At 46.9% G+C, this 16,000-nt stretch overlaps 1 protein-coding gene across 1 annotated transcript in view; it reads right to left on the bottom strand.

The window, feature by feature from the left end:
• Nucleotides 1-16,000, bottom strand: part of LOC132893656 (ryanodine receptor 3) — a 476,331-nt gene that overhangs the window by 335,785 nt on the left and 124,546 nt on the right. Inside the window, exons 10-12 of the mRNA XM_060932802.1 lie at nt 12,136-12,229; nt 7,861-7,935; nt 5,279-5,435 (exon numbers count right to left, since the gene is read on the bottom strand). Coding sequence (XP_060788785.1) covers nt 5,279-5,435; nt 7,861-7,935; nt 12,136-12,229 — 326 coding nt within the window. The remainder of the gene's footprint in view (nt 1-5,278; nt 5,436-7,860; nt 7,936-12,135; nt 12,230-16,000) is intronic.

Genomic DNA, 16,000 nt, shown 5'->3' with positions numbered 1-16,000 from the left:
TGGGCTGCTCCAGTCACTGTGGGACTCCTCGACGATGCCCATTTCGAGCATGGCCTGAAGTTCTTCCCGAACCACCTTTTTTTTGTGTTCGGGTAGTCTATAAGGGCGGCTACGCACTACCACCCCCGGGGGCGTCTCTATGTGGTGTTCTATGAGGTTCGTGCGACCGGGCAGGGGCGAGAACACATCCGAAAACTCGGCCTGCAACTGGGCGACCTCCGCGAGTTGGGTCGGGGAGAGGTGGTCTCCACAGGGGACCGGAGAGGTACGTGATGCCAATGACCCTTTGGGGACCTCCGGCCCCAGCTCCGCCTTCTCCGGAACTACCGACACCAACGCCACGGGGACCTCCTCATTCCAGAGTTTCAGCAGATTGAGGTGGTAGATCTGTAGCGCCCCCTCCCTGTCCGTTCGCCTAACCTCGTAGTCGACGTCCCCGACTCGCCGTGTGACCTCAAAGGGTCCTTGCCACTTGGCGATTAATTTGGAGCTCGATGTGGGCAACAGGACGAGTACCTTCTCTCCCGGAGTGAACTCTCTAAGGCGCGTGCCCTTGTTGTACAGGCGGACTTGCCGTTCCTGGGCCTGCCGCAAATTCTCCTGAGTTAGGTGGGTGAGCGTGTGGAGTTTTGCGCGCAGATCCATAACGTACTGAATTTCGTTTTTGCTCTGTGAAGGTCCCTCCTCCCAATTTTCCCGCAGTACATCTAAGATGCCGCGCGGCTTACGTCCGTATAATAATTCAAACGGGGAAAACCCCGTGGAGGCTTGGGGGACCTCTCGCACTGCAAACAACAAGGGTTCGAGCCACTTATCCCAGTTACGTGCGTCCTCACTTACGAATTTTTTAATAATATTCTTGAGGGTGCGATTGAACCGTTCAACTAAACCGTCCGTCTGTGGGTGATAAACGCTGGTGCGGATCGGCTTAATACCTAGTAGCCCATACAGTTCGCTCAGTGTTCGTGACATAAACGAGGTGCCTTGGTCAGTCAGAATCTCTTTCGGGATTCCAACCCGGGAGATGACGTGGAAGAGGGCCTCTGCAATACTGCGTGCTGAGATATTGCGAAGAGGCACCGCTTCCGGGTATCGCGTTGCATAGTCCACCAGGACTAATATAAAGCGGTACCCTCGTGTTGACCGATCTAATGGCCCAACGAGATCCATCCCAATTCTTTCGAACGGGGTCTCGATTAATGGTAGGGGGCGCAAGGGCGCTTTTGGAATGGCCGCTGGATTTACTAACTGGCATTCACGGCACGCCGTACACCACTTACGGACGTCGCCGCGAATCCCCGGCCAATAGAATCGGGCCATTATCCGGGCGAGTGTCTTATCCTGCCCGAGGTGTCCAGCCATGGGATTAAAGTGGGCCGCCTGGAATACCAATTCCCGGCGGCTCTTTGGAATTAATAACTGGGTGACTCGCTCTTTCGTCTGAGTGTCCTGCGTCACTCGATATAATCTATCCTTCAAAATGGAAAAATAGGGGAAGGACGGGGTGGCGTTCGGCTGGAGCGTTTGACCATCGATTACTCTCACTTGGTCAAACGCGTGTCGCAGAGTCTCGTCTCGCGATTGTTCCAGTGGGAAATCCACGAGGGATTCCCCAATAGAAAGAGGAGGGGCCGGCGGCTCCTCCCCCTGTCGCGGAGGTGATGTAGACGGCTCTGCGACCGCCGCTCCAGCCAAAGCGACACCGGGACCCTCCCCCGTCAACCGGCAGGACCCACTCTTTACCAGGCGTGCCATTAAACCCCGAAATCCCGGCCAATCGGTCCCCAAGATCAAAGAGTGGGTAAGGCGAGGATTAACCGCCGCCTTCACTATAGATTTTTCCCCTCTAAAATATATGTGGACTGACACCAACGGGTAGCTGTGAATATCCCCGTGCACACACAACACCTTCACCCCTTGTGCTCCCCCCAATGCCTCGTCTTGCACCAGGCTTTGGCGGATCGAGGTCTGATTGCAGCCTGAATCCACCAACGCCTGATATGTAGCCCCTTGTACACTTACCGGTATGCGATACGCTCCGGCCCGATCGAGGGCAGCCTCTGGCGCGTCGGGGATCCGCACCACCGCCCCCACCTCCATCGCTGCACATTGTTGCTGCAGGTGGCCCGGTTCCCCGCAGCGCCAGCAAACCGGCCCGGGCCTCCCCTCTGCAACTGTGTTCTGGGGCTCACTCACCTGAGGGGGGGGAGAGACAGACACAGAAGGGAGAAACGGGAGGGCACCACGGGTGCGGCGGGCCGGCTGGGGTGGGGCCGGCCCCCGCCTCCGTGGTGGGGGAATGGGGCGAGGACGGGACACGGGAGGAGGGGGGGAAGACAGAGAGAGGGGGGGGGAAGACAGAGAGAGAGAAGAGGAGACAGAAGACGATGTCATCCGTTGTCCTGCCGCCGGTACAGCCGCCAGATGATCCTCCGCCAGTCCTACGGCCTGATCCAGCGACGCCGGGCGGTGGCACTGGACCCACTCCGCGGTTCCGGCTGGTAAGCGGGCAACGAACTGTTCCAGCGCCACCTGGTCGATGATTCCCTCGGCGTCGCGATCTTCGGCCCTCAGCCACCGCCAGCAGGCGTCCCGGAGCTGCTGGCCAAACGCGAACGGGCTGCCGGCTTCCTCCATCCGCAGCGCGCGGAAGCGCTGGCGCTGCTGCTCCGGCGTGCGCCCCACGCGCTGGAGGACGGCCCGGCGAAGGTCAGCGTAGGCCAGCCGGCGGTCGGCGGGGAGCTGTAATGCGGCCAGCTGCGCCTCTCCAGTCAGGAGGGGGAGGAGGCGCGCCGCGCGCTGCTCCATCGGCCACCCCGAGGCTTCGGCGACCTGCTCGAACAAGGTGATGAAAGCCTCGGGGTCGTCCTGCGGGCCCATCTTGGTCACAGTGAGGGGAGACGGGCCCGCGGCCGGGGCGCTGGTGGACCCCGCCGACGCGAGGAGCCGCCGGAACGCCTCTCGATCTTCCTGTTGAGCCAGCACCAGGGCTTCGAAGCGGCGCTCCTGCTCCGTTCGGAGCGTGACGAGTGCCTGGTGCTGGCTCTGCTGAGCCGTGGCGAGGGCGTGGACCAAGTCCGCGAACGGGGAGGATTCCATGGAGCTGTAGCACTGGTGCTCCACCTTTTCCCGGGTTCCGGCACCACTGTAGCGCGGACAATGCGTGGGTGGAGCACAGAGGACGGCAGGACCACGTTTGGGAGGTAGTAACAGCGTATTTTATTAATAAACTTTTCAGTCTAAAAGAACTCGCAGCACACAGACACACTCTCAGCCTCCACTCCCGGGTCGCGCTCCCTCTGCTCTCTCTCAGCCTCTTAAAATAGGGAGCGGTTTACTGGGAAAACACACACAAAACACAGGTTAATTACCGTCAGGTGTAGCGAATCTGCCACTCACCTTCCCCGGCTCCACCCTCCTGTCACAGACCGATGCTTGACCACGCCCCCGCTGCCACAGAAACATTTAAATGTCTTGAAATGGCCTAATCAAAGCCCAGACCTCAATCCAATTGAGAATCTGTGGCATAACTTAAAGATTGCTGGACACAAACGCAACCCATCTAACTTGAAGGAATGAATGAACCCTTTATTGTCACTAGTCACAAGTGCCAGCGAAATTGACCATCAACCCGTCCTTACATATGCATACAATTGACAGAGGGGGAGGAGACAGGACAGGAAGACAGGGATGAAAAGAAAAAATACAGAGTAACATGAGGAGAGGGGAGGAGAAAAAAGCAAACCCCACACTATGCTCCTGTGGGGAGTACAGTGTGGGAACATTAAAAAAACACCTCAGCACATAAGCACAAAATAACACAGTACACTTTACAACATGAAAACTCAGGACTTGAGGGGGGAGGGTGGGAGAGATCGGGGAGGGGCAGAGGTAGCGGTAACCCAGCACAAGCAAGCAGCCGGTTCCTGCAGCCACGACGGCGCTGGTCGCGCACCTGCTAGTCACACTGGGGGTAAAAAGAGGCGACCGTGGGAAGTGGGGGAAGGAATGCAAGAGCGTCTCACTGCAGTGATCTTCAGGAGGAGTTGTTGTTCCAGCAACGGCCTTGGCCAAGGCCAGTGCTGTCTGAGGGAGCCAAAAGCAGATAAGATTGGGAGTTGGAGCAGTTTTGCCTTAAGGAATGGGCAAAAATCCCAGTGGCTAGATGTGCTAAGCTAATAGAGGCATACCCCAAGAGACTTGCAGAGATACCTATGCACAGTCCAGATTTCTGTTTTTTCATCTTAATTATTGTTTGTGTGACAATAAAACAACAATGTGCACCTTTAAAGTGGTAGGCATGTTGTGTAAATCAAATGGTGCTAACCCTCCAAACATCCATTTTAATTCCAGCTTGTAATGCGACAAAACAGGACAAACACCAAGGGGGATGAATACTTTTGCAAGACACTGTATTTATCAAAGCTATTAGAGTCAACATATAACATCTAAAAATATTTTCTAGTTCCCTGACAGCGGCTCAACAAGCTGTCAGAAGAAACTGTAAGAATCTATTTAATCATGGAAAGCTGCAGGTGCTGAGTGAGCTGGGTATGAGAAAGCAATTTGCAAAGATGGACAGATTAAGCCAGTCAAGGAGAAGGGCTGACCTCCCTCTCTGGGCTGACTCATAATTACAAGAGCCCTACACAGCAGGCAAAGACTGAGACAGACAGATACACCGAGAGAGAGAGAGAGAGAGAGAGAGAGAGAGAGAGACGTTGGGTTGCACATGAGAAGAGTCCAGAAGCTAAGTCATTGTATAATTACTGAGATGCTTCAATTATTTTCCCCTGTGGAATAATTTCACAATACACAACCCCCCCCAATAAATAAACAAATGCAATTAAAACATTGACTATTTGAGAACAAAAATATAGTATAGATTTGTTGGGAAAGAGTTGTTCGATTATTCTCCAGAGATCAGCAACATCAGTCAGTTTATGCTTTTAAGAGCCACTCTAATCAAGACTAAGAGTAAGAGCAGATGGGGCAATTATTTTAAATGGTTCTGTTTGATTAACATCTTAGACACATAGCATCATAATAAATAATATATCAGTAGAACCAATGCGTATGCATTTGTGCAGGGTTGATAGTTATTTAGGCACTTTAGGCTCCCTAAAGCTCTCTGCACTCACATGACGTCCCTAGCTTCGAACTCAATAGTTTCCCAAATTAGTTCACCAAAACCTGTTGCGTTTGGATGGATTATAGTCCTTCAAACAGAGTGGAGTTACAGTACGTCTGCTGTCCTAAAAGATGTAATGTCAGAGACCTTGGAGGCTCGGAAGCAGAAGGCGGTGGAGGCTGTGTCTGATTTCTCCCGATCCTGTAGCACAAGGCCTTTGTCTTCAGTCAGAGCCAGATAATGACCGGTGGTGAGGTGGCGCAGGCGAAATGGCTGTCCCCAGCGGATATGACTACCACACCAACTGCATGGCACACAAACACACACACACCTCAACATGTAGCATGATCGCAGGAGTACTGTGTCTATTTAACAGTTATTCCACGAAATCGAGTCGTACATGAGCTGATAGCCGATGAGGAGCGTAGCGCCGAGCTGTCTATAAGCCATGTATGACCAGATTGAGTGGAATAACTGTTGGATTCTATCCACATTCATTGGATTTTGAGAAACCGAGCATTTTTATTTTTTGCAAATCCAATAAATAAAAACTTTATACAAAACGTCCGATAAAATAATTTCCGCTTAGAATGTAAACAAACCGGCGAAATGACAGTCGCAATTTGTGAAAAATGTGATAATTATAATTCTTGAATTTTTTTTTTACATTCTTACCATCAAATACCTTCCTTCCATATTATGTTGCTTTTTTGTATTGGGGGGGGGGTTGTTTTCGAATAGTGCCATTTTTTTTCTCTACTCACGGTATATGAGCTGATAGCCTAGTAGTAGAGTAGCCAATCAGAGCGCATGATTGCTCATATCCAGTGAATGTGGATAGAATAAAATTAAACAGACAGGGTCCGCCTTCCTAAAGTCAATATAGCAAAACCAATGTAATAAACTGATTGTAGCCCATTTGCTGTTGTACACAGTTTGCAGCCCCTCTCAACCCTGTGCACTATGGACCACTAACTAAGCAAATATCAGTGCAGCAGACCACTGTAAGTACAGCAGTGACCCTGATATTAAGTGTACTGATGGTACGAGTGTATCAGCTGAGAAAGAGTAGGAGAGGGAAAGAGAGTGCTAAAGGGCCACAGGAACATAACTAATCAAGGGCCAACCACACATGTTAAAGATATCACTTCTTTCAGCTGCTCCCCTTAGGGGTCACCACAGCAGATCTGTTCTGCATATTCGATTTGGCATAGTTTTTACACCAGATGTCCTTCCTGACGCAACCCTCCCCAGTCTATCCGGGCTTGGGACTGGTACTAAGTATGCACTGGTTTGCATTTTACCTAATCTGCATGTCTTTGAACTGTGGGGGAAACTGGAGCACCTGGAGCAAACCCACACAGACACGGGGAGAACACGCAAACTCCACACAGAAAGGCCCCTGTCAGCCGTGAGGTTCGAACCCGGAACCTTCTTGCTATGAGGCGACAGTGCTAACCACTGCACCACCATGCTGCCAAAGAGATCACTTACGGTACATGTGTTGACCAATTTGAAATTTACTGATGACCAAGGACAATATATTTCAGTGTTCATCTCATAACTGCTGCATCAGGTCAGGGATGTGACCAAGCATACAATGGTGACTCTAACAGAGCTTCAGAAGTCCTCCGCAGAGATGGGAGAACTGTCAAGCATCTAAGAAATAGTCCATCAATAGAGTGGCTACATGGCAGCCACTAATATGAGGATAGGTTCCCTTTTGAGTCTGGTTCATCTGAAACTTTCTCTCTCATGTCATGTCGGAGTTTTTCCGTGCAGTCTTCGCCTCAGGCTTGCTCATTAGGGATACATTTATAATTTCATATCTTTAAAATGTACATATTTCTGTAAAGCTGCTTTGCGACAATGTTTATTATTCAAAGTGCTAAACAAATAAAATTGACTTGAGTTGACGAACATGATCCCTGTCGTGAAACATGGTGGTGGCAGCATAAGACAGGAGACTGGTCAGACCTGAGGAAAGTATAGGCGCTGCAGTAGAAGTGTTCGGAGTATCGTCAGGATATCGCAATATTTGAATCTCAACAATGGGAGCTAAGGGAGCAGTCCTGGCTGTGCCCTCTGGGTGGGAGGGATGTAATTCTGCTCTCTTCCCGGTCATTCACAGTGACACTAGCAATGCCTGAGCTCATATACGTACCGGTAGATGAGGACAAAATAGAGCTTGCTTTTGTCATGCAGCATGAGCAGCAGTTAAAAAAAAAAAAAACAGAGGTTCGCTTACATGTGAAAGATTAAGCTCGTGTTTGCCCAGCCTCCCCAGTTGGTAGCTGTCATGTGATGGGGGGGGGGGTTTAGCTAGTGGGTGAAAACTGAGAACACTAAATTGGGGTGGAAATGGGGGGGGGGGGGGGGGGGGGGGAAGGAAAAGAGGGAAGAATAAACATACCCAAATACAGAGAGGTCTTTGAAGAAAACTTGCTCCAGAGTGCACACAACCTCACTGCGGTAAATTTTTCCCATTTGATGTGAACATTAACTGAAGTTTTCAACCTGTAACCATTATGTTATGCTTTGCACTGCTGCCACACCATTAGCCAGCTGGATAATTGTATGACTGAGGTGTTCCTATTAAAGTGGCCGGTGAGTGTACTGTATATTGTTCGATTGATATATTCTTATCTATAGGGAAAACGTATAACAATGATCGGCTGGAGGACAAGGTTTCACAAAAGCATCGTCAGTGTGAAGTGGGAGATGCGCACCTGATTCGTAGAGGTTCCAATCTCCAAAGAGATCTGGCCTTGGCCCCGACTTTGCCTGTCTCGTAGTTGACTATTCTATAAAACACAAAACATGATCACATTAATGGGGAAAGCAGGGAGACTTGGGACAGTCTCTCATCTCATCTCATTATCTGTAGCTGCTTTATCCTGTTCTACAGGGTCGCAGGCAAGCTGGAGCCTATCCCAGCTGACTACGGGCGAAAGGCGGGGTACACCCTGGACAAGTCGCCAGGTCATCACAGGGCTGACACATAGACACAGACAACCATTCACACTCACATTCACACCTACGGTCAATTTAGAGTCACCAGTTAACCTAACCTGCATGTCTTTGGACTGTGGGGGAAACCGGAGCACCCGGAGGAAACCCACGCGGACATGGGGAGAACATGCAAACTCCACACAGAAAGGCCCTCGCCGGCCACGGGGCTCGAACCCGGACCTTCTTGCTGTGAGGCGACAGCGCTAACCACTACACCACCGTGCCGTTGGGACAGTCTGTGTTCCCATAAATTAATTTTAACCAATCAGGGTTTAGATGACATCAGGCGTTAGATGTTGCCGCTTAGAGTAACCTACTTCCTTTGGAGTCACAAAGCTGGACACTGCAGTAAGGTTTGCACAGTTCAATATTTTTATCAACCCAAACGTGCATTTACTACATCTCCTCCACCTCCATTGGATGGGGTAATGTACGCTGGTGAATTCGGGATTTGTTAGGAATTAAAGTATGTCGCCCAGAGTTACCATATAGGGTATGGTATTATTTATTAAACTTAAATTCTGGCGCAAAACATTTCAAGATGTTTTCTCCCCCAAAATGGCCAGATGGGGAGAGTTGGGACAGTTCATCATGTTACAGGATTTTTCTTGTGGTTTACAAATATAAAATTGTTGAAAGTTTTCTTGTTATACCGTAAATGTAGGAGTGTGAGAATGGAGCTGGTTTGTCTCGTCAGGTTTTGGGTAAACTGATTTTTTCTATCGCTGTACCAGCACTGTGTGTTCATACAGGTCGTACAACCCCGATTCCAAAAAAAGTTGGGACAAAGTACAAATTGTAAATAAAAACAGAATGCAATGATGTGGAAGTTTCAAAATTCCATATTTTATTCAGAATAGAACATAGATGACATCAAATGTTTAAACTGAGAAAATGTATCATTTAAAGAGAAAAATTAGGTGATTTTAAATTTCATGACAACAACACATCTCAAAAAAGTTGGGACAAGGCCATGTTTACCACTGTGAGACATCCCCTTTTCTCTTTACAACAGTCTGTAAACGTCTGGGGACTGAGGAGACAAGTTGCTCAAGTTTAGGGATAGGAATGTTAACCCATTCTTGTCTAATGTAGGATTCTAGTTGCTCAACTGTCTTGGTCTTTTTTGTCGTATCTTCCGTTTTATGATGCGCCAAATGTTTTCTATGGGTGAAAGATCTGGACTGCAGGCTGGCCAGTTCAGTACCCGGACCCTTCTTCTACGCAGCCATGATGCTGTAATTGATGCAGTATGTGGTTTGGCATTGTCATGTTGGAAAATGCAAGGTCTTCCCTGAAAGAGACGTCGTCTGGATGGGAGCATATGTTGCTCTAGAACCTGGATATACCTTTCAGCATTGATGGTGTCTTTCCAGATGTGTAAGCTGCCCATGCCACACACACTAATGCAACCCCATACCATCAGAGATGCAGGCTCCTGAACTGAGCGCTGATAACAACTTGGGTCGTCCTTCTTCTCTTTAGTCCGAATGACACGGCGTCCCTGATTTCCATAAAGAACTTCAAATTTTGATTCGTCTGACCACAGAACAGTTTTCCACTTTGCCACAGTCCATTTTAAATGAGCCTTGGCCCAGAGAAGACGTCTGCGCTTCTGGATCATGTTTAGATACAGCTTCTTCTTTGAACTATAAAGTTTTAGCTGGCAACGGCGGATGGCACGGTGAATTGTGTTCACAGATAATGTTCTCTGGAAATATTCCTGAGCCCATTTTGTGATTTCCAATACAGAAGCATGCCTGTATGTGATGCAGTGCCATCTAAGGGCCCGAAGATCACGGGCACCCAGTATGGTTTTCCGGCCTTGACCCTTACGCACAGAGATTCTTCCAGATTCTCTGAATCTTTTGATGATATTATGCACTGTAGATGATGATATGTTCAAACTCGTTGCAATTTTACACTGTCGAACTCCTTTCTGATATTGCTCCACTGTTTGTCGGCGCAGAATTAGGGGGATTGGTGATCCTCTTCCCATCTTTACTTCTGAGAGCCGCTGCCACTCCAAGATGCTCTTTTTATACCCAGTCATGTTAATGACCTATTGCCAATTGACCTAATGAGTTGCAATTTGGTCCTCCAGCTGTTCCTTTTTTGTACCTTTAACTTTTCCAGCCTCTTATTGCCCCTGTCCCAACTTTTTTGAGATGTGTTGCTGTCATGAAATTTCAAATGAGCCAATATTTGGCATGAAATTTCAAAATGTCTCACTTTCGACATTTGCTATGTTGTCTATGTTCTATTGTGAATACAATATCAGTTTTTGAGATTTGTAAATTATTGCATTCTGTTTTTATTTACAATTTGTACTTTGTCCCAACTTTTTTGGAATCGGGGTTGTATGTTACAGGTTTTGATAATAAATAAAAATTAAACATGTAGGCCTGGGTATTTTATTTTTGTCCCAAGTCTCCCAACATAATGTCCCATGTCTCCCCTCAGTGTCCCATGTCTCCCTGCAACAATAATGAAAGAAAAAGTGAAGTCTAGAGGTCAGTACATGTGACACGCTGAGAAACTAATGTTGGGATAAGAGGGTGCAGTAAATACTCTTTAATGCAATATGAATGCGACGTGACCTGTAAAGAATTTCACACAATCTACAAAAACTTATCCCAAGTTTCCCCGCTCTCCCCTACCCTGTTTGTTGGTAAAACCCTCGTACTGCAGTCATAAGCAAATGTACGACCAAATCCAATTCATAAATTGAACATGATGGCTCTAAATCAGACAATTTATGGTCTATGACAGACTTAAAACGAATGATCAAGACAGAACACTGTGCTCTAACTCCCCCATTTTACCTTCGATTGTGACAGTTATGAAGACTTGATTAAATTTCAGCAAGTAGACAAAGAGGCCCAAGTCACAGCTGATAAACAGCATCTAATCTTGTGTCTCTGACCTAAAATAGGCACTGATGACGGAGAGGGAGATGGAACATAACAGTTCTGCAATGGCTCAGGGGAAGTTCTTAAGGATCTGGCCACCTTGGCCTTGACCCAGTTTAGCAGGCCATCTACAGTATCCCTCTCACACACACACACACACACACACACACAGATTTTTTCCCCCTTTCATTAATTAAGAGTGGGGTCTTTGAATTTGACAGCAGAATGTATTCATTTCATGTTTTCCCTCAAAACCTGCCCTCTCTTTCTCTCAAATATCCCCTGCTCACATTCATACTGCTTTTGTGCACTCACGAATTTCTGTGCTCTCGCTCGGATTTTGGTGATATCAAAATTCATCGACTAATAGGATGCAAGGTATGATGCTGACTAATGAAATCATCACTGCCTCTCTTGAGTGTGTTCGCTTTACCTATGCACGGATTACTGTTTAACAGGGTTGCTTACCATCTAAGGCTTTATTATCGGTCTACATACTTCGCTTGTTGTCTTATTGGACTTTTGGAGTTAATACATATACCAGTGTCTATTTTTTATTATAATAGCTACATGTAGTGGCCCCATAGCACGTTGGCTTCCCATCGTCTTGAAACCGGTGCTGGAACAGAACAGATTTAGGCTATATTTGTGACACAGATCTGGCAACCTTAGGAATAGCACCTGGCCAAACATGGCAATGTGATTGGGCAAGATGTCTGATTCCCACACAGTCACAGCTCACTTATGTAAAAGCTCATGATTCATTAAGGCACTCTGAACAGCTCGGATTTGTCTGATCACTCCCACTGAAGAAAAGCAAAGCTCAAACAAGAGAAAACAAATTGCTGGTTTTCATTAGAATCTGCATGTTTGCTAATGCTATCTATTCATTACACCTTCTCCTGGTGATGCAATAATTTAATCATCTCTGTGAATTTTTAGTGAATAGGACATTGCTAGAAAGAAACTGCAAGAAAAAAAATTTTTTTCTTCCAAAGGACATTCCGGGCTTACACTGACACAATGAGTCACATGCTGGTGCTCATCACATATCATTTACATATCAGTTGAAATTCTTACCTCTGCTGTTCCTCACTCTGATCTGAGCCTGGGATCGTCAAAACCTCATCATGCCCATGAAACAAACGCATCACATGACCTCCAAGGAGATATCCTAGAGGACAAAAGGGGAAACTACTGAGCAAAAGAGGAACCCACTCTAGGATAGGACTTCTGTATAAAAGACGTCACCTCTGTTATGTTACATTTGTTGATCTGCTCTTTAGATTTGCTCATTCAACTCTTCATGGGATTTTAGTTTCTGTTAGACCTGTGTGATATTGATTTTTTTTTCATGATTTGTCATTTTTTTCAGAAATCCATCCATCCATTCATTATCTGTAGCCACTTATCCTGTTCTACAGGGTCGCAGGCAAGCTGGAGCCTATCCCAGCTGACTATAGGTGAGAGGCAGGGTATACCCTGGACAAGTCACCAGGTTACTGCAGGGCTGACACATAGACACAAACAACCATTCACACTCACATTCAAACCTACGGTCAATTTAAAGCCACCAATTAGCCTAACCTGCATGTCTTTGGACTGTGGGGGAAACCGGAGCACCCGGAAGAAACCCACACAGACATGGGGAGAACATGCAAACTCCGCACAGAAAGGCCCTCGTCGGCCGCTGGGCTCGAACCCAGAACCTTCTTGCTGTGAGGCGACAGCGCTAACCACTACACCACCGTGCCACCTTTTTTCAGAAATCATGATAAACAATTTCATCATCCGGAAACGACAGCCTAAATAAGCATTTCCACCATTTCAGGTTGAAGGAGTATGAGAGGTGGACGTGATCAAATCACCTGGGCAGTCACGAACTACAGCAGAAATTGTGAAAACTCATGTGGATGGTGAATTTTTTTGGTGATTCTGCAATAATATACATCCATCCATTATCTCTAGCCTCTTTATCCTGTTCTACAGGGTCGCAGGCAAGCTGAAGCCTATCCCAGCTGACTATGGGTGAGAGGCGGGGTACACCCTGGACAAGTCACCAGGTTATCGCAGGGCTGACACAGAGACAAACAACCATTCACACTCACTTTAGAGCCACCAATTAACCTAACCTGCATGTCTTTGGAGGAAACCCATGCAGACACGTGGAGAACATGCAAATTCCACACAGAAAGGACCTCATCGGCCGCTGGGCTCGAACCCAGGACCTTCTTGCTGTGAGGTGACAGCGCTAACCACTACACCACTGTGCCGCCCCAGTAATATACAGTAAACAGTAAAAAAAAAAGAAAAAAAGAAGAAAAACCATAACAGTATACACTCACGGAACACTAATACTAGGTAGAGCCTCCCTTTGCTTGAAAAACAGTTTCAGTTCATCGTGGCATGAATTCCATGAGATGTTGGAAACGTTTCTTTGAGATTTTTCAGGTGTACTTTCATGCACATTTCACTCTCATTCAACTACATCCTAAAAGTGTTCTATTGGATTCAGATCCGATGACTGAGAAGGCCACTCAAGAACACTAAACTCATTGTCATGTTCAAGAAACCACTTTGAGACGACTTTTGCTTTGTCATGGTGTAATATCATGCTGGAAGTAGCCATTAGAAAATGTGTAAACTGTGGCCATGAAGGGATACATATGGTCAGCAAAAAATACTCAAATAGGCTGTGTCATCCATCCATTATCCGTGACTACGTATCCTGTGCAGGGTCGCGGGCAAGCTGGAGCCTATCCCAGCTGACTATAGGTGAGAGGCGGGGTACACCCTGGACAAGTCGCCAGGTTACCGCAGGGCTGACACATAGAGACAAACAACCATTCACACTCACATTCACACCTACGGTCAATTTAGAGTCACCAGTTAACCTAACCTGCATGTCTTTGGACTGTGGGGGAAACCGGAGCACCCGGAGGAAACCCACGCAGAGAACATGCAAACTCCGCACAGAAAGGCCCCTGTCAGCCACTCGGCTTGAACCTAGAACCTTCTTGCTGCGAGGCGACAGTGCTAACCACTACACCGCCATGCCACCCTAGGCTGTGTCATTCACGTATTAATTGATTAACAGACTCAAAGTGTGTCAAGAAAACATTCCCCATACCATTACACCACCTCCACCACCCTGGACTGTTGACACAAGGCAGGTTGCCTTGCATCCATGGATTCATGCTGTTGGCAGAAATTCTGACCCTTCCATATGTGTGCCTCAGCAGAAATCAAGCTTCATCAGATCAGGCTACATTTTTCTTGCCTTCAACTGTCCGCTTGTGGTGAACTTCAGCCTCAGCTTTCTGTTCTTGGCTGACAAAAGTGGAACCTGATGTGGTCTTCTGCTGTTGTAGCCCATCCACCTTAAGATTCAATATGTTGTACGTTCTGAGATGCTTTTCTGCTCACCACAACTGTACAGAGTGGTTATCTGAGTGACTATAACCTTTCTGTCAGCTAGAACCAGTCTAGCCATTCTCCACTGACCCCTCTCATCAACAAGGCATTTCTGTCCTCAGAACTGTTGCTCACTGGATGTTTTTTTCTTTATTGCACCATTCTGAGTGAACTCCAGAGACTGTTGTGTGTGAAAATCTCAAAAGATCAGCAGTTATAGAAATGTTCAAACCGGTGTGTCTAGCACTAACAGTCACTCCACAGTCAAAATCACTGAGATCACATTTTTCCCCCCGTTCTGATGGTCATGTGAACCTGAGCCGAAGCTGTTGGCCTGTATCTGCATGATTTTGTGCATTGCACTGTTTCCGCATGGCTGATTAGATAACTGCATGAACGAGTAGGTTTACAGTTGCTCCTAATAAAATGCTCACTGAGTGTATTTTGAATATTACAACCCCAAGTCCAAAAAAGTCGGGACATTGCGTAAAACAAAAATCAAAACAGAATGTGAAGATTTACAAGTCATGGAAACCCTATATTTAATTGAAAATAGTACAAAGACAACAGATCAAATGTTGAAACTGAGAAATTTTATTGCTTTTTGAAAAATATATGCTTATTTTGAATTTGATGTCAACAACATGTTCCAGAAAAGTTGGGACGGGGCAACAAAAGACTGAAAAAGTTGTGTAATGCAAAAAAAAAAAAAAAACAGCCTAATTTGGTTAATTGGCAACAGGTCAGTAAGATGATTGGGTATAAAAAGAGCATCCCAGAGAAGCAGAGTCTCTCAGAAGTAAAGATGGGGAGGGGTTCACCGCTCTGTGAAAGACTGTGTGGGCAAACAGTGCAACAATTTAAGAATAGCGTTCCTTAATGTAAAATTGCAAAGAATTTGGGGATCACATCATCTATGGTCCATAATGTCATTAAAAGATTCAGAGAATCTGGAGAAATCTCTGTATGCAAGAGACAAGGCTGAAAACTGACATTGGATGCCTGTGATCTTCAGGCCCTCAGGCGACACTACATTAAAAGCAGACACGTATCTGTAGTGGAAATCACTGTATGGGCTCAGGAACACTTCAGAAAACCATCGTCTGTGAAAACAGTTCATCAGTGCAACCAGATATAAACAATATCCAGAAACACTGCCACCTTCTCTGGGCCTGAGCTCTTTTACGCTGGACTGAGGTGAAGTGGAAAACTGTCTAGAGGCCTGATAAATCAAAAGTAGAAATTCATTTTAGAAATCCTGGACACCACGTCCTCCAGGCTAAAGAGGAGGGGGACCATCCGGCTTGTTATCAGTGCACAGTTCAAAAGCCAGCATCTGTGATGGTATGAGGGTGCATTAGTGCACATGACATGGGTAGCTTGTACATCTGGGAGGCATCATTAATGCTGAATGATATATACATGTTTCAGAGCAATATGCTGCCATCCAGACAAAATCTGTTTCAGAGAAGGCCTTCCTTCTTTCAGCAAGACAATGCCAAAGCGCTTTCTGCACATATTAAAACTGCAT

Source organism: Neoarius graeffei, chromosome 11, assembly GCF_027579695.1.
Source record: "Neoarius graeffei isolate fNeoGra1 chromosome 11, fNeoGra1.pri, whole genome shotgun sequence".
NCBI lineage: Eukaryota > Metazoa > Chordata > Actinopteri > Siluriformes > Ariidae > Neoarius > Neoarius graeffei.
This window is presented reverse-complemented; position numbering and strand designations above follow the sequence as displayed.